The sequence below is a fragment of the Falco rusticolus genome, chromosome 10, assembly GCF_015220075.1.
Source record: "Falco rusticolus isolate bFalRus1 chromosome 10, bFalRus1.pri, whole genome shotgun sequence".
NCBI classification, from domain to species: domain Eukaryota; kingdom Metazoa; phylum Chordata; class Aves; order Falconiformes; family Falconidae; genus Falco; species Falco rusticolus.
In genome coordinates, this window is record NC_051196.1 from 18,353,458 (window position 1) to 18,372,853 (window position 19,396).

General features: G+C 40.6%; 1 protein-coding gene and 1 long non-coding RNA gene across 3 annotated transcripts in view; one reads left to right on the forward strand and one right to left on the reverse strand.

The window, feature by feature from the left end:
* Positions 1–9,092: 9,092 nt before the first annotated feature.
* Positions 9,093–19,396, forward strand: part of LOC119154425 — a 43,791-nt gene continuing 33,487 nt past the window's right edge. For both annotated transcript variants that reach the window (XR_005106457.1, XR_005106458.1), the window contains exons 1-2: positions 9,093–9,180; positions 9,841–10,011. This is a non-coding gene — a long non-coding RNA (uncharacterized LOC119154425). The remainder of the gene's footprint in view (positions 9,181–9,840; positions 10,012–19,396) is intronic.
* The window catches only part of LOC119154420 (acyl-CoA (8-3)-desaturase-like), a 49,628-nt gene continuing 41,547 nt past the window's right edge, over positions 11,316–19,396 (reverse strand). The window contains 8 exon segments of the mRNA XM_037401876.1: positions 11,316–11,367; positions 11,559–11,684; positions 12,402–12,481; positions 13,165–13,261; positions 13,895–13,969; positions 13,971–14,008; positions 14,835–14,911; positions 16,734–16,794. Coding sequence (XP_037257773.1) covers positions 11,316–11,367; positions 11,559–11,684; positions 12,402–12,481; positions 13,165–13,261; positions 13,895–13,969; positions 13,971–14,008; positions 14,835–14,911; positions 16,734–16,794 — 606 coding nt within the window.

Consider the following 19,396-nt stretch of genomic DNA (forward strand, 5'->3'; position numbering starts at 1 on the left):
GTCCTAACTGTTGCATACTGAAGTTGGTCCTAACAGACCACAAGAGTTTCAGAAGTGTGTGCTCAGTAGAATCGGGTAATTCATTGTGCATCTAGAGTCCTGGCAAGTTATAGGACTCTGCCTGTAACTTCTGCCTCTTCCCTTGCCAAACAGAAAGATCAGCATGTATGTGTAAATGGTTGAGATTGTAGTTGCACAACAGTACCCCTTGTATGAAATACTTGCTCTCCTTGTTTGCCTGTTGATACTGCCGCCTTAGGATTTGGTCTGGAAAAGGCTTGAATAAGTGATACAAAGGATTTCAGAGCCCAGCTACTAGCTTGTAACTCAAGCAAATGTTTCACAAATTTCAATCATAGCAAGTTTTTTAATATTTGGTGCATTTCTGGGTCTGTCTTGAGTTGTGTTTTGAGCAGGAGTACTTCCCAATTTGGCATTTAAGTGTGAATTTGCATTGTAAGAGGTGATAGATAGGTGAAGGAAAGTAGATACTAAGTGCTGTTCCAACTCATTTATGTACTAACCTATTGTGAAAAATTAGCTGCGGTGTAGATGCCATAAAATAATATGAACTGGTAGCCTACCTTGTTCTGGGATTCAGTTGGATTTTTACCTGAAAGAGCTACATGAATGGGTGGGAATATTTCTGACTGGAACATAGAATCCTAATGAGTTTTGGAAAAGAGTGAACAAGGCTTAATCTTATTTTTGTTGTTTGCTAAATTAATTATACTGTCTTCCTTTTTTATTTCTGAAATAAAGCTGAATTTAAAAAATCTCTTGGCAACGTGTTGTCTGTTTTCTGTGCAAGTATTTTCAAAGAGTTTATTTTAATCTAGGAAGTTCATATCTTCATCTGTTTTTTGGAGATGATGCAGAAGCTGTTGGAAGTTCTGGGTAATTGGTATCTATTTCAGAATGTAGTTATTTGTCCTGCACAGGCTCTGGCTGCCAACAAAGGCCTTGGACTCAAGGCTGGTGCTTGGAATTCACACGTAGGGGCCAAGCACTAAGTTCTGCTCAGCTCAGTGAAATTACTTGTTAGGAACCTCTTTAATTTCCTCACCCTTCAGGAAAGGGAATGCTGCTCATGTGTCTACGATTGCATGTACTATATGAACTGGAAAAAATTGCTGTCCTGCTTTACTGTGGGGTTTGTTGACAAAGCCTTGCTTAAGCCTCTGTTTGCTGAAGAACCTTTTATTTATTATATGAAAATTTCAGTGGCAATTTACAGATTTGTCACAAGGTTACCTTGTTTTTCATTGCAGTTCACTCATCTGTTAGTGAAGGTCGGTTGTCAATTGTTTGAGTATGTAGAGTTGAAATGTAACATATGAAGTGTTTCAAAGCTACCATACAGCCTTTCAAAAAGCTGTCAGTACAGAAATTTATTCTACCATTTGTTACCCAAATGTTTGGTTCCGCTTTTCATATTGCAGTTACTTAGTTCCTAAATCTGTCCTTTTTTGTTTCATAGGTAAGGAAGTGTGTGCCTCCTTCCTCACTGTATATTGTAAGGTTATTACTATATACACTATATACACTAGAAAAAAGTGGATAAGTACACTTAACATGTAGTGGAAACGGTACTGTGACATGAACTTGCAGAGGTTTTAGTAGAGTAATTCACATGGAAAGCTATTCTAAGTTTGTCCAGGTGGCCTTTATCTGACCATGGCTGTAAATCATTGTCACTAATAAATTCCACTGTAATTTATACCAGTTTAGAGTAGAGGTTAGGCTAAAGTTTGGATGATGTCAAGTCAGAAAAGAAAATCAAGCACTAGGGGATGAGGATGAGAGGAAACGCCTTGTGCAGTAATGTTGAGCAGGGCAGAATGGGCTAGGTAGGTAATATGTACCTTCTGCAGCTACCTTTGTTTTGAAAACTCCCTGTTTCAGCATAATAATGCTTAAAAGGCTAACCTGTGTTCTGTGCTGCTAAACTGGCCGTGACAAGTATTACACAGTCAAACCTGGCTTTTTCAGAACACAATGGAAGGGCACAGAACACTGGAGGACAATAATGCCATTTCTTCAAATAAACAAGATGATGAATCCACTTAGAGCTACTTACTGTGAGAATAAGACTATTTACGTGATGTGACACAGTCTCACTTGTGTTTTGACTTTGTGTTCTGTTCAAGTAAAAACAAATATTCCTTTGGCAGGTTGTTGCAATGCAACTTTCAGTTATGTGTAAAGGAGAATTGCTCAACACTTTCCTATTACTGTTTTATTTCAGGTGCACATCTGTAACAATGGAATTAGCAATGAATTTGAAACATGCTCTGGAAATTACAGCTTCTTTAGGAGTACCTCTCCTTCTCATGGACCCTTCCTCTTTAGTCCTAGGTGATTTTCCCTTTTCCAGAATGTTTGAACCTGAGTGGTCAAAACCCATGAGCAGATTCCAGAATCTCAGTGGATGTTTGTTAGAGCAGGCTGTGCCAGCGGATGAGTGAGGGTATGGCATTGCTAAATGTTCTCCAGGGCAAAATGAGTGAGGCAAGTTTGGAGCAGATAGTTACTGCTTCAAGTATCTTGGGAAGAGTGAGCCCTAAATTCTTTTCTTGAACCCAGCTAGCTCACTGCCTGGGGAAAGCCACTGATGAAAATAGTCTGCTAAGCAGCGTGCTGATATCCATGACTTTAGCATCCATTAAACCAAGTTGATTTGCCAAGTTATGTTATATACCTGTTACTCATCTTGGAGGAAAAGGCTGTTTGTTCTCCATTTGGGGATCTGATACACAAATTCTCAGACAGGCAAATGACTCTCCATTTTCTCACAAAATTATATAAAAGCAAGAGTCTTTCATCACCTAATACCGCAGGAGGAGGTGTTTGGGAGTCTATGAAGGTTCTCTTAAGCCTGAAAACCCACATTTCATGTGTTAGTGCCCAAGTTTTTTTTAGTTGGGGCTCCATTATTTTTTCTTTTAAAAACATTTCATTTTCATCTGCAGGTTAAATGTGAATTGTGTGAGAAGGAATGTGAAGGAGTGTCTGCTTTCATACTAAGTTATGGGCATGAGTTCATGATACTAAGAAAGCTACTATATTGATCAGCACTGCAAGCAGATGTGTGCTAGAGATGAGCATACCTGTTTGATTTACCTTATCCTGTGGGATATTTTTAACAAATATTTATTTACAAATCCTGTGGGATGGGGGGCTTCAAACCAGTACCACAGATCCAGTGTTATGTTGCATGTTCTTATCTCTTGCTGATAGTAGATTATATGAAGATATGCAATGCATGGTAAACTTGACCTTTCTTCCCAGGCAATATTGCAGAACTGAATCTGAACTGATAATTTGGGCTCACAATTGTATGATCATAATGCAGGTCATGACATGGAGAGCTGGGCTTGAGCATAGCCTTGACTCAGCTGATACTGAGGATGCAGTTGCATAAGGCCATTTTGGAGGTAAATGGGAAAAGAACTAAGTCTCTGTTCTGATGATTGGAAATGAAATGAAGGCAATTTTGCCAGATTTGTGGTTTGTCTGTCAGCAATTGGTAAATTCTTACTTAGCTCTTGAACCTAGCCTAAGAGCTAAAGACCTTTACAATTTGTGCCGTACCATCTCACAAATAGCTGTTTAAGGTATCTGCAAAGCATCTGTCACATTCCCTTTCTCATCTGTCCCGTTAAGAAAGGATTCATTTAATTTTCCTGTGAAAACTTTTCCCACATGAGAAGTTCTGAAATCCTCTTCTAGTTCAGGATGGCTTCAGTTGCGGGGATGGATCATTTAGACTGAATAAGTTTCCTGAAAAAGCCCTGTGTTTGCAAGAGGTTGTAAAAGGCTGCATAATTATGTAGTCTAGGGAAGCTGATCAAAGCTAAACAACAAGGCAGTGTAGAAATGACAAGTGAAGTAGGTTGATATCTGGATCGCTGGTAACGGTAACACTTTCACAGCCTGGATTGCTGTGTAGAGCCTGTATAATTTACTTGTGTGATAAAAGCTTGAACTTTGTCGTGGTGGGGTTCCACCCAAAGTCAAACTTCAACCTCAGTGCTGGAAATCGCACTGCATTGCAGGCTGAGAGTAAACAGGCCCTCAGGACCTGTGCTGAAATTTATTTTCAGGTCATTAAAGCTTGATAAACTGATAGTTTGATAATACCTTTTTAATTAAAAAAAATAATTTTTTTTTTTTGCGTTCTGCTTACCAGAGCAAAGAAGCTGGATCAAGGAGGTCTAGTGCTGTTATATTATATATATATATAATATATAATCTTGACATTTTTCAGCCCAGAAGTTGCAGCCAGACTTATTTCATTAAATGACAATATGCTGTTCTTTGCCTTGAAAGAAAATAGACACTGGTTACTTTGCAGTTTTTTTTCAGAAATTGCGGACAGTGTCTTCATACTTTCTTGAAAACCACAGAAATGTCCACCTTGATCTTAACCAATCTCATTCAAATCATTACAAGATTATAAAAGCCATTTTGCTTGGTTGTTGTAACTGAAGTTGGATCCAATGATTTGAATCAAATGCTGTAAAGCTGTAATGGAACAAGTCAAGAAAAACTTCCTTTCCTGTTTCATAGCATGTGATAAACCACAAAAATATTTTATGTAGATTTGCTGTGTCTTTAACTTCAGTGTTTATTCTTCATTCATTCCTCTCAGATTTCACCCTTTTAAAACTTTAACCAATATTGGGAACTTTGTTACTTTTTAACTGAGGGGGTGTTTTTTGTGGGGGGGGTGTGTGTGTGTGTGCAGTAACTCCTTGTCTTGCAGTGATTGTTGATTCAGCATTGACAGCAACAGTATTGACACACAGGTGGATACACTCTTCTACAAACAAGTACTTGGGGAAGAATCATCTCTTTCCTGTTTTCTGCACTTAAGTCTCAAGAATTTGTCTTTGACTTTGTGCACATATGTGTAAGAATTATTGAGGAATGAGGATGATGGGAGATCATTTGCAGACTAAGTTGCAGTTGTGCAATACTCCCCAAACAGAATGAAAATACAAAATGCCTACAGGCAGCCTTCCCTGGGATGGCAGCTGGGCAAGCTCTAAGTCTGGCTCATTCACAGATGCCGCTGGGATTGCCACTGGAAATCTGTGAAGAAGCAGGTAACTGAGTTCTTGTGGAAGTTCATCTCTCTTTTTCTATACTTGGACTGTGAAAAGGTGAGGTTGTCTGGGAGATGGAGACTGCTGGGAGACCTGAACCCAAACACCCATCTCACTTCCCCTTCACCTTGCTTTCTTCAGTAAGCTGCAGTTACTTCACTCTCATTGATAATGTTCAGCCTTCTTTTTGGTTCTTCCTCACTTCTAGAAAAACAACTCAATTAAACATGTTATTTCTTCACATTAGTATTGTCTTAATATAATAGATCAAAGGAAAATAGAGTAAATTGCCTGTTTGATCAGACGTGATAGTTTGTTGACTGCTTTAGCGAACATCTGCCCAAATGGTGCAGGGCTCACCACCTGCCTGAGCTGAGGTCTGTGCGACCTGTTCCCAACCAGCTCTGCTCAAGCAGCAGGTGACTGGACCCTGGCAAACAAGCTGGCCAAACCAGTGCTGCTTTAAATTACACAATACTTGCTCTGCCTGAAGGTGTAATCTTTAACAAAAGTCTAACATATTTTGCCTCACTCACATTTTTTCCCCTAATCTTTCTGTTAAACCCAGTTAAATCAGGCAGTAAGACTGGTGTTACTTTTTGTGTCGCTTGAGGTGAGGGGGCAAATGAAAACTGGCACGTACGAAGGAGCTGAAAGCACGTAGCTCTGCCTAATCATAGTTTTTGTATTGTCTACGGGGTCTTGATAATGCTCTTGCCTTTGTGGAGGGAAGTTGGAAAAGCGAGAACAAAGAAATCTCATTTTCCCTGCTTTACTTATTGCGTATGTGCAGAGTCCAACGTGCTTTGGACATTTGCTACTTTTCCTAAATGTTGCTCTTTGTTTAAATTTAAAACAAGTCACAAGCTTTTATTAGTGAAGTTATGCATCTGATAGGCATATGTGTACAAGTTTGTGAAGACTGCAGGATGAGGAATAGTTTCATTACTTCCATGAAATAAACTGTGATTATATAAAAAATTTGGCTGAGACCTGTCAACATTTTAATACATACAGCTTTTTGTTAAAAGATTAAGATTTTTTTATTATTATTTACCATTCAGCTTTATAATGCAAAGATAATGAGTGTGCTTAGTTCATTAACTTAACTTAATATCTAGCTATTAAAATTACGTGCTGTGTATAAAACTGATTTTTTTCATGCATGCTGATATTTCTTAAAATATACCCTTCTCTAGAGAGAGTTTATCAGAAAAAATACTTAATTTTAAATTCAAGCTTTCAAAATTATTTTCAGTGGAAACTGTCTGTCCTGAACATCTGACTTCAAGATTTGACCATTGGAAAAGAACAGAAATTGCATTTCAGAGTTGCAGGAATGAAGGCTGTATTTTAGAGTAAGTCAGTTAATATTTTGTATAATTTCCATCTTTTTTCACATATAGAGAAGATGCTGTCATAGTGATGCTAATTCCACTTCCACTCTGTTTTCATGCACCGTAACCTCTTTACATAAGAGTAGTTATTTTTGTGGGTTTATGTTGGGTTGTGTAGTTAGTATGTATGTGTTTTCTTCTTTGGCCTTCTCAGTTATATCTTCTTTGTAAAATCTCACCAAGCTATTAAATATTCTCCTGAGATAATACAGGCAGCCTTTCATCTAAACCTATACTACCTACCATACTGATAAGATTGGCTGAAGATACCTGGGGAAAATTTAGCAACTTCTGTTTGCTCTGGCGTTGATCCATATTGCTTAGGCTTTATTCCATATTAATCCACAGCCTTTCATCTCAGTCTTGCTTAACCTTCAGGCATACCTTGCCTCATTTGCACACTGTTGGGTCCTCAGCTAATGAAAACATTTGCAGAGCGCTTTTTTTTTTTTTTTTTAAATTGCATTTTGATTTACAGGGGTCCTGACTGCAAATTGCACTAGAAGCCTAATGATGCTGAAGTTCCAAAAATTAAATACTGGTCTTCAAAACTGGGCCTCTCATCTACCCAAGGAAATTATTTTCAGAGACTACTGAAGGTAATTTTTAAAGGCTTTTTAAAATAGTGGAAATGTGTTTGTGAATAACTGATAGTGTTTTGAGTCCTGCTTTGCTCCTTACTTCTCCCACAGAGTTTTCAGGAATTGCTTCTTATAATCCTATGGTTCAGGAATTACACTTTCTGCTGTTAACATCTAAACATAATTGCACATTTTCCAAGGCAGAAAACCGTTTAATAACAAATCTTTTGCATATTCTGGCTGACTATACCGGGTTAAAGGTTTTTAAGTAAAAGTCAGTACTGAGTATGACACACATCATTCAGGTAATCATTGCACAAACAACACAAAGTCTGCTTGTTATCTAATCGGAAGATTTCTTATATCTTTATTTTTACCAGTCAAGATCTCTGTCTATTAACCTAATCATTTTCATTATTGTAAGAAACTGGTCTTAAATGCTGATACTCAAAATTAATTTTTTTGTTCCCAAAGTCCGCTTTCCAGAAGTTAGTATTTTATTTCAGGGTCTGAGTATGTACTCACAATGGTACTTGCTTGAGACAAAGAGCACACTCCCTTACTAATTAACAGAAAGATATTGCCTCCTCTCAAGGGTGATTCGAAGTACCTATATCAGCCTCTTTCCCTGCCTCGCCTTCTGCCTAGCAGAGTCAAAAATCGAAGTCCACTCAGGTAATTCAGTTTACTCTTGAACTCTCAAAACTGCCTTAGTAAGCTTGAGCTTAACAAGCCTGGCCTTAAGTCTTGACAGACAAAAGTCTATATGTCTGTCTTAAAACCTTGAGTCTGGATCCTGTATCTTGTTCCCTTACAGTATGCAGCCAGCGCTTGAGTCCAAACAGCTGGCACGCAACCTTGTGTGATGCTGATTTAAAAAGTAGCCAGGATGTACTCTGGAGCAGGAGCAACCTTGCATCATGATGAGTTCACATGGCTGTTGTTCCTACAAGCCAAACTTGCATAAGCAACTCTGCCCTCTTCCCTGCTTTCTTGTCCCACCTTCCTCACCACATTTTATTTGTAATCCAAACTCTTAGGCTCATTTCAGAGCTGTAAACCTCACTGGGAAGCAAGAAAGCTTACAGCCCCTCAAAGCTTCCTAGGATGTTTAGAATCTTGATGTGACTTTCTATAACTACACAGCATGAATGAGCTCCAAAAGTTGTAATATAAACTCCCCCCTAGGTAGCAAGGCATAGGAAGTAAAAAGAAAAATGCTTTTTAATTCATTTAGTCAAAAAAACTTCAAATCTGTTTGTCTGAATGGGCTATGGTTAGGTTTTGTTAGAGATGTTAGTGAGGGACTATGAGGGTTGGGGTAAGGGCTGCTAGGGTTAGGCTGAGGCTTAGGGTTAGTGTTAGGGACTGTTAGGGTTTGGGTTGGGGTTAAGGTCACCGAGGTTAGAGTTATGCTTAGTGCTACAGCCTATTAATGTTAGGGACGTCAGAGTTAGGGTTAAGGTAAGGGTCAGGGCCTACTGGTGTTTGGGTTAGGGCCTGTTAATATTAGGGTTAGGGTCATTAAGAGTTAGCTTTAGGGTTAGTGTTATGGTTAGGGCATATTACAGTTTGAGTTACCTTTTAGGGTTTGGGACTATTAGAGTTAGGGTTAGGTTAACATTAGGGTTAGGGCCTCTTTGGTTTAGGTTGAGGGTTGGGGCCATTAGGGGTTTGGGTTTAGGCTTATTAGGTTTTGGGTTAGGGTTATTGCTTGTCTCGGTCCATTTGGATCTCTCAAAGTTACAGGGTGACATGCTCTGTGATTTAAAATTAATTTCATGAGCTCTTTAAGAAATATGACAAAGAGGGGTCAATCCCCTGTTGCTTAGACTAGTCTATCATGTGAATTCACTTATTCACCATTCAGGTCTTAAGATTTCATAACATATAACCCATAACTCTTAATTCATGTACCTATAAGCAACAAACAAACAAACAAAAAAACCCCCAAAAAAAGTTCCCTAGCCAACAGTGAGAGTGTTTATCCTCTCTCTTGCAGCACAGTCCAGGTGTTACCTGTATCACACTGGGAAGCACAAAAGCCTGAGCAATCCAGCTGCTGTTGGATCTACTTGAAAATTTTTCTCGGTAGGCTGATGTTTTACACTTGGCCACTTCTGTGTGGAGCCCTAGTCCCAGTGGGTGTCTTTTGTGCTGGGCTCTGGCTAACCTGATGCCTCATGCTAAGTCTGAAACCCTACCCTAAACTTAGCTGTTTATTCTAATCCTTATCTCAACACTAACCCTAGAGCTGACTGCCCTGCAGTGATCTACGAGGGCCCTCTGGTGTGCACCATGGCTTTGTGAGTGCCTTTTGGTGTGTTCAGGCATCACCTGGAGCTGTCTGAGGGGCAGGACGGGCATGCCTATACATTTCTGTGCTGTCTAGCGTGGGTGAAGAATACCTTCAGATGCACTGCGAGTGCCTTTAGTGGATGCAGGCATCTCACAGTGCCCATCCCTCATGCTAACCTCAACAATAATGTGAACCCTGACCTTGTCAAGTCAAATGCTTGTCCTGAAGCAAATGGATCCTCCACCCTGATCCTGAAGCCTTACCCTAACCTTAACCCTTACTCTAATGATCTAATCTAAACCTAACCCTATCCAGTAGTTTACAAGCTTGTGTATGTATTGGATCTACTTTTCTACTATGAACCTATGACGCTAATCAACAGTATGATATGTATTTTTTATTCATGTAACTATATTAGGCATTAGCTTATTTGTTCTATACTTTTTTTGTAGAACCCCATCATTCTCTAAGCAAGTGACGTTACCTGCTGTGACTTCACCTGCGGCTAGCATCTGGTCGAGGAGCAGTGCAAACGCCATGGACTGAGGCAAGACTGAGGAGCCGAGAAGCATACCCTGCCAGAAGAGTCTTGCTCAGCAGCGCCTGCAAGCCTCAGGCTCCAGGTGAGTACAGCTCACTCTGAGGGCAATGAAGAAACAAACCTGTTCCCCACCATGAACTTGATTGAATGTTTAAGTGCAGAAGTTCTGAACTTGCTTCTACTGATTATAACAGTGATTTAGTGATTATAATGGGTTTATGATTGATACGAATTGTGTGGAGGAAAATAATGGCTCAACATCATATTGCGTTTGCAAAGCTTCAGAACTTGGGCTTGCTTAGTCTGATCTTTTCCTGGCCTGTCTGCAACTTGGTTTTGTTTTAGTTGCAACAGCGACTTTTCTATTTGACCAAATATTTATGGCCAATTTATTTTACTTTTGGTTTATCTTTCTGTAGGATGATGATAGTCTTATAATAGATAGCAGTACCATGCAGTTACTCTATGTAGAATGAGATATAGCTGTCCACATAAGGAAATACAGACCTGCTATAATAGTAGCGACTGAGAAATGAAGACAAAGGATGTGGCATGAAAGAGTACAGGTATGAAGTACTTAAGAGCACTTTAGGGCACAGACTTGACAGTGGAGACCTCATGATTATAAATAATTCGGCCAGACCAGCATAGGGAGTGTACACATGGCTTAGCCCAGCACAAAGTACAAAAAACCCCAAAAAAACTAATAAAGAAACTTTGAAGAGAGCAGCAGGCTTGAGCTGGTTTCAACACATGTATTTCTTCCTGACAACTGGGGATGCCTGGCATTGTGACAATGAGGATGCTCCAGAGAACAGAAATGAGAAACACATTTATGTTGTTACTCAACTGAATATTGCAATTGCTGTACTCCTAGGTGTGATATGTAGTTTATTATGATTTAAGTGCATTGCTGGAACACAGTGTTAATTCAAAATCCTGTGCAATTTCAAATGAATTCAAATAAGCAAATGTTTTATTAAGCATTAAACCTTCCACATAAGGAGTACCTAAAAATAAATAAAATAGTCAGAGGACTCTGAAATGAAGTTAAGTGTGTGCAGCTGCGCTAGTCCATGATCTGACTTGAACACATACTCAAGTTCAGAAATGGTCTTGGCCATATTTACTTAGATGCAGCAAAGAGTTTCTCCCTGTTCTAACCATTCATCTCCTGCTTGCCCTACCCACTCTTAACATATCTGAAACAAAACACCAGGGAAGACCAGAAGTAAAATTCAGGTAACTTCATTTCTATTGGAATCATGTCCTTCAGTTCTCATCCATTTTCTTCTGCCATGGAGTCCCTTGTGGTCCCTGCTTCTCAGCTTGCTGGAAATGCAAAGGTGTGGCAGGCTGTGAATGATATCATCAAGCCTTGTTGTCTTATTTGTGTAGGTAGGCATCAAGCCAGAGCTCTCCTGAATTCTTCAGAGAGCTGAGAGAGAGAAAGAGAGAGCACAGGAGGTCACATTATGCAGGATTGTTTAGAGGAGTGTTGGTGGGGACAATGGAAATGAGGGTTTCACTGTGTTGATTTGTAAGAGAAGAACAGGCTAACCCTTGTTCTCAGGATTCCAGTCTCTCCTACATCCTTCTGCAATTTTTTAACAGTGTGGTGTTACTTACCACACAATGTCTGCCAAAGCTGTGAGCAACGGCTTACGTTGGTACTCAATGCCATGTTTGGCACACAAGGACTTCACCAGAGGAGCCACCTTCCAGTAGTTATGTCTTGGCATTGAGAGGAATAGGCTGTGAAAAGGAGACAGACAAATTCTTTTCCAGTGCTTTGTAAGAAATAGTACCTTTCCCGTGTTCGTGTTCATTATTACTTCCCAGGGATCCCCTAGCTCATGCTGAGTAGGGTCTGTAGCTGCTCCTAGTTCTTCTTTCCCCTTCATGTGCTTTTAGCACAAGTAACTCATAAGACTTTCCTGCTTTATCCCTCTGTTATTTTCCACAGTTCTCTCTAGCATCTCTGAAGCAACACTTCTCCAAATTAAGCGATGCCATGAACTGGAAGAAACTACTTTCCTCTTCCCCTTTCTCCAGAAGTAACCGTGTCCATTGCCCAGAAAAAGAGATGAGCCCATATTTCAGTTGCATCTCTCAGAGTAATAGCATAAGTAGTCAGTATAGGTAGGCTTAAACTACTGTGTCAGACTATAAACAGGGTGCCTTAGCATGTACATTTTCACTAATGCTTACAAGCTACTGCTTTGGTTAGACCCTGTTGCTGTCTGTACGGTTTCATAGATCCTGCCCATATTCAATTTTCACTAGTCATTTCCGCCTCCCTGTGAGTCCAGTGAAGCTTTATGAATTAAATTATGATTCTCTTTAGAGTTTTCAGCCTTTTTAAAGGCAAACTCCTTGGTGCCCCACAACTACTTGTAGAATTTGGAGCAAAGAAGAATAGGGGGAAAAAAAAAAAAAGGAAGAAAATTCTCTCTCAAGATGTATACTCACTGATGATCAATCTGGAAGTTCAGATGCCCAGTAAACCAGTCATCGAGCAGGGACTGCTCAACGTTGCATGTTGCCTGGAGCTAGAGGAGGGGAAAGGAAAGTGAAATCAGTACAGATTGGTGAGTGCAGCCTTTTTCACTTGTCTAAAGAGCACAATATGCTGTGCTACTCTGTTCTATTGTTTCTTTTAGCCTAAAATGAACTACCTCAAGCCAGGGATTATAATCCTGCTTCATCTTTATGGACCAGCAGATGTATGTAGATTGGCTAGTATGGGCCAAGGTAAAGCTCGCAGTTGGCTCTGTGCTCCTGTTAATGCATGTGAACAGACAGTCAAAAGTTCCTCCTGGGTCTTCTTGAACCTATGTCTGCAGAAAAAGCAGAGATGGCAGGGTACTTCTGTGGCAGGCAGACTTTACTGCTGGGCTCCAATTAGTGTCTCTGCAAAGAGGGGGCTCCACACTGGCACTCCAGTAGTGCCAAATTGCTCAGCAAGAGTAGGACACAAACTTCCATCTCTGCATAAGCAGAAGAATGGCGCAATAAGCGAGGAGGTGGGGTTGTTTAGGAAATAGAGCTGGGACCTAGCTTTCATTTCAGATTGCCCATGAACGTGTCATTGCTGTTGTCCTTTACTGTTACCAGAACAGAATCCTGTTATCCTATTAACCTCCACTTCCCAGTTACCAAGAGGACTTGCTTGTCTTATGGTTGGAATTTGTACCTGTATGGCCACAATTCTTAAGAATGGAAAATATTTTACCTGAGTAAATACCCAGTCCAAACTGTTGTCATAGTAAATATCCATGGGGATATGGTTCATCTGTGAAACCCAGACAAACCAGCTGCTCTCCAGCATCCTGTGCAATCAGGCAAAAGGCCAGAATTCAGTAACAGGTGACAAGCTCAGTGACAAGCTATTGACATAACAGCATAGCCAGACTTACAGACACATGGCTGAACACCAGCCTTGCTAATTCACACCTGGAAGAACTTCCAAAACCTGGAAGTTTCATACTTCCTTATGAAATTCATCATTATTTAATATGTTTTGTTATAAAACTGACATAGCCTGGTGTTCATCTTGTTTTATGTGTAGCCAAGGACCAAACTGATTAGAATCAGTAAAACAATCCAAGTGCAGAGCATATTGTCCATTCAGGCCAATGCTGCTGGGTAATGCCTGGGCATCTGTAAGCCCAGGCTAAGCTGTTAAATCTTCTTTCTCTAATCAAGTAGTAGACCCAACACCCAAAGTACTGAATATTAGCTAAATATTTCTCAGTTTGGTCAGCACTCAGTGAAGTGTCTTTGCTGCCAGAGCCAATGAGGCAACATAAAACTTGAACTGGCAACTGAGCAGAACAGTCTTAGTTTAATTTTACGGAATTAAAAAACTAAGCAAAAAATGAGATGGTAAAGGAGAAAATGGAAAGATAAGCAAAGGCAGAGAAAGGCAGGCAGAAAGAATACATGGAGGAAGGTGGAAGAACCATCTAAAAAGATATCATCTGAACATAAAGTAATATGCTAGAAGACTCTTGATTTCTAATAGTGATCCATAAATAAAAAAATCTGATATAGAAGGTCAGCATCCAGGCCAAGTCCTATCAAACCCAGAGACAACAAGAAAAGAAAATCATAAGTTAAACGTGCTTAACTCTTTTTCTAAGCTTCATAATATATATACAAGAAAACAATTTACATTCAGCTTTTATAGGGTTTTGCTGAATTGAATCATCTGGAACAATCCAAGTTAACATAAGCTAATAATACTTTTCACAGCTTGCTATAACAGATGAGTCTGATCACTCATTGCCTAGTAAGTAGATTGGTATATTAGCAAGAGACTGTGTATTCAGAAACAAGAGCTGAAGACTTGTATCAAATCATTGCCCAGGACTCCACAGTGAACTAAATGCTGGACCAACGCTCTCATTTTGGCTGGAAGTTGCTCTTCTTCCTGTATGTGTAACACAGGCCAGAGAAGGAAGAATGAAGCATTAATTCTGGCTGCCTGGTATAGGAAATTATGCCAAGTGTATGCATGCTGCTAACAAATCAAGGACAGCGGTTCCTATAAATCCCCATCCTCCCATTCCTGACCACAGTGGACCTTCCAGTTTGCTTCCCAAACCAAAGGAGGCAGTATGCTCCGTGGTTCTGCAAACAAGGCAAAGCACTACAAGCCAAACAGTCTGTTGCTTGTTTTCAGGCCTTTATCATGGACCTGAGGAACGTGATTGGTTTGGCAGAAAGCACGCAGAGCCACTGAAAACACTGCACCAAACACTGTCATATTAGGCTTAACTGAACAGCACGCAGTGTCACACAGCAGGGACTGAGCTCTGGACAGAAGCTGGCTGCACATTCAGAAGAAAGGTAGAAGGCCCACACCTGACCCCTTCTTGGTTGCACAAGTCGCATACTTACTGCCCAGTACAGTTTTGTGTATGCAATATAAAATGTGTGGTAGTGGAAGTAGGTGGGAAACAGGAGTGGAGGAAGAGCTGTAAGGGAGAATTCATTATCACTGGTAATGTCACGGACTGAATGACAGATAATCCAATTGGAAGCAAAGAATTCCTGAACAGCTACTCAATATGGAGAATAGTCTGAGAAGTTTTAGGACTGCAGAATTTTCTGGATGACAATCGGTGTGCATCAGCGCAAACAGTAAGCAATCTGGGAGCCTGCTGACCTCAAGAGGTAAAACAACGGTAAGACAGAAAGATTGGTTCAGGACAGCCTGGTACTGCTGTCACCTGTCAACACAGGTAGTATTATTGCCTTCCACTTCCTCATGGACAGATATGGCCATGAGTGGCTTCTTTTAGAAAAGAGTCAAACCAAAAAAGGGGTGTGTAGAAACCTGAAAAATAAGGCAGAAACTTAATAATCATTTTCAGTATCACAGGTAACCACTTTGCGAGAAAGCCACTGACTGGTACTGGTTAGGATGTTGTATTAGTGCTTCTACACATTTCTAGGTCTGTCCATAAGCTGATAGAGCTTAGAAACCTAAGATTTCATTTTAGGCTTTTAACTGAGAAACAACCACAGAGGAGTTTGTTCTCAAGCCACAGCCCCAAAGCTTATCAGGCTCCCCACTCAATTGTTCAAAGCAGGGGAACATCAGGAGTACAAAATCCCTTGCCTACTAGGGATTTTGGGTTGCAAGAATTCAAACTCAACCTTCATCTTCCAAATGAACATCTTAACACTTCAAAAACTTACTTACATTTCAAAAACAAACCAAAAAGAAACCACTAAAAACCAGACTGTTACTTAAATTTGAATACTATGGGAAGATGTGGTATGGTGTAGCTCAGAGCCACTGTGGAGGACATGGAAGATCTAGGATAGAATCACCTTCCTGAACTTGGCATCTTGGAGTTGCCTATCTGAGATACACGCATCTGAACTAGCCCTGCTAGTTCTGTCTAGTCACTCGAGAGAACCGGCACTGCTGGGGTGCAGTTCCTGCCACCTTCAGAGGTCAAGGGGAAAAAACATAGGTCAAATGAATCACACCTTGAAAGTGCCCATTTCTGCTGGGTGTTTGGGTTTCAGATTCATACTGCTGCCTTCAGGCAAGCATCCCAAGCAGCAGGCTTCAGACTACTCTGGAGAGATGCAAGAGGTAATACCTCCTTGTCCCATGTTGAAATTGTGCTGCATTGCAAAAAGAATAAAGCTTCACTAAGATGGAAAGAAGAGGGCAGGAGTGAGCCTAGAGATCAGGGCGCTGGCAGTGGAGGCATTCTGAGGTTTTTCCTCTTGTTGATGCACTTTAATAGCCATACATTATACAGCTCACATAAACAGTCCTTGGAGCCCTCATCTCACTCTCCCAAGTAAATTCCTGAGTGAGTTAAGTCTTTCTCCTTTTCTCTGTCCAAATAGAGGTAGACTTATTTTTGCAAAGCAGTTCAGTTCTAAGCTGACCTGGGATAAGCATACCCCACTATTTTTTCTACCCTGGAACAAACTTAAGCCATTTGGTTAGAAATTTTCAAGCTGAATTAATATTCTTTGAGCAAGAAGGGTATAGAAACCTCATCTCACATAGGATAATATGATTCAGTATGGAAAGGACCTCAGGATCTCAGAGCAGCATCAGCTATGAGGTCAGACCAGCATACTCAGGATTTTATCCAGCCAGGTCTTCAACTCCTCCAAAAATTAGATGCAAACTGATTATTACGATCTTTGATTATTATGTTCTTTGATGCAGGTGCCTTAGTTCTGCTCAAGTCCAAAAGGTCAAAAGTAAGATCTACAAGCCCCATTAGTACCCTTTGTGGTATTGCAGGAGAATGGGATACTCGCTGATGAAGAAGTATTTGTGTTGGTGATTGTATGGCATGTATTTTTTCTTTTTGATCCCAAGCTGTGGAAAGAAACAGCAGAAAAAATGCTGAGTGGAAACTATGCAATCTGCACAAGAAACTTGCTCGTTTCCATTCTTTCTTCTCCAGAGGCACTTTTCTTGCACAGTTCCCACAACCCTCATTCCTACTGTCCCCCTCTTGTGTGCCTGTGCCTGTCCTATTAGTTTACATACAGAATATGCCTTTTCTATAAACCCTCATTGCATTAGTGTAAGGCTTTAATGCCTTACAGCTTTGTAAAGTCCTTCAGACGTAAACCATTAAGCAAGCATGAAATTTTTCTCCAGTAGAGGAAAATAAATAAGTGATTACTGGAAAGTAGTTCTGGATATGTTTATGACAAGCCAGAAAAGAGGTAACAGCCCATAAGAAAAAACTATGTTGGGATATGGTAGGAAGGAAATTACTGTCACAGATCCCCTCATTCTGGGTTGGAATGGAATGATGCAGTAATAACTATACCAGAACATTTCCTCCATTAAAAGATGGTGTGATCTATAAGTTATAATAAAAATAGTTTTGATGGTGAATAGATATGAATTTTAGCTGGTGAATTTCTTCGGCTTTGTGTTCTTACCACATTTATAATTAATTTTGTGAAATTAGATATTTCAAGGTTTAAGTTATAATACTGGTTAAAAAGTCATGGCTTTTTTCTCTTCTTCTTTTCCTCCCCGCCTGCCCCTTCTTCCCTATGTCTTTGCCTGATAAGGTAGGCAGAGCGGAGGAACAAGCAGCAGTCATCACAGCACGATGTCTGTACTCCCAATCCCTAAAACTATGTCTTTGGTGCTTCTTCCATCATCTTCTTGGCAGGTAGTAGGGCTCGGATGGAAGTTGTGCCTAGTGGAGGTTGTACTGTATGTGCATGAACATAGTGTGCCATCTTGTGGTAGGACTTTTGAACGAAATTATTCCGTTTCTGCCACCAGTCCCAATAATCAATATAGGTCTTCACTTTACTCTTCCCAAGATGAAAAGGGGAGGGTTAAATGCCTGTATGAAAAATAGGACCTACAGCCGAGTCAGCCTCAGGCTGGAGAGCACTGAGGAAGGAGGATGGAAGAAGAAATGAGCGCAGTGCAGGTGCGAGGCCAACCCACCTTTGTCTTTGCCAGCTCTGCAGACACCTCCCAAGCCTGATTCCTGTCTCCATGCAACCCAACCCACAAAGTAGCTTGCCAGCCTACTTTCCCAGTCTTTTTTGGGGAAATGGAGTCAGCATGGAGCCAGGCACATGCAGGCTCTGGTGCAGGCCAGCTATGGAATTAAGAAATAGGCAAGGCATGTCCATGGATGGGTAAGAGGGTTCACGAGGTTCCCACCTACATAGGAAGGTGTGGTCGTGGCACTCTGGGACAGCCAGACTGCACCGAATTGTATTTCTAATGTCCGAGTTGCATGGGGCCACGTATCATCTTGCCCCCCTTCAGCATGTCCTGTGGGACTATGCAAACGAAAAGTCAGGGCAGGCTAGAAGGAATGGAGAAAACAAAGTCTTGGGTAGTGGGAAGCAATGAGGACCATACAGCCCAGGGAATATTTGTACTCTAAGACTTCCCATTCTGTTTTCCATGCCTCTTTCATGAGGTTTTCTTTGACATACCAGACTGGTTACTCTGACAGTCCTTCTGTGAATGATCATCCTGTGAATGACCTTGAGACTGCTATAACAGGCTGTCCAAAAGGGCAATGAAACTTAATTCAAGGCTGAAACACTCAATCCTGCTGTCTCTCCCTCAACAGGAGAGAGAACAGTCTGAGAGTTTACTACCAGCTGAAAAGAACTACATAATGTTTGGTTAGCTCTTTTTCAAAGCAAGGGAAAGGAGAAAAGGTGATAGCTGTGTTACTCATTGGAGCAAAACAAGGCTCTGATATTTATTTAGAGTTACTGTGATAAAAAAGTCACCTTCAGGAATCTTATTCTCAGCCACATCATGTGGATTAAGACTAATATTCATGTATTGTTTCTAAGCAGTAACACAAAAAATTGTGAAGAACCTGGATCACATTCTTCCAGGGGCTATGCTGATACAGAAGAACAAGGTCTAATTTTAGAATATTTCCCTTTAATCTACCTTTGTTCTGATGTACAAGAATAGACTTATATTTTTAGTGGGCTCGATACTGCATTGATCTGGTGCCAGCTCCCCAATCTGCAGCAACTCCAAGTACTTGCTTACCAGCACCTTGTCAACATGGAATGCTACAAAGGCATCCTGCAAATGTATGAGAGTAAAGGAAGAGGTAAGAAAAACAAATTCTGTGTTACTAACCTCAATCTGCTGTGCACAGCAAGACAGTGACTCCAGAGGAGCCACAACAGCAAAGATGGCTGGTTTACCTTTCTAGCTCCTCAAGCTTTTGTTGACCACTTTTTTTTTTTCTTGTGTTTGTCCTGTACTCTTAAATCAGCTGGCATACAGAAGAGGTCTGACTTCTACTACTGCAATTACTACTGGTATTGCAAGCTCCATAACTCAAAAATGTATCAGTCTCCATCATATGCCTAAAGCAGAGCCTAGTTCCCATGCCTTTCTTCTTTCCGTCTTCTCAGCACCAGTATTAGTGATTTTTCCATCTTCCTGGACATCCAGG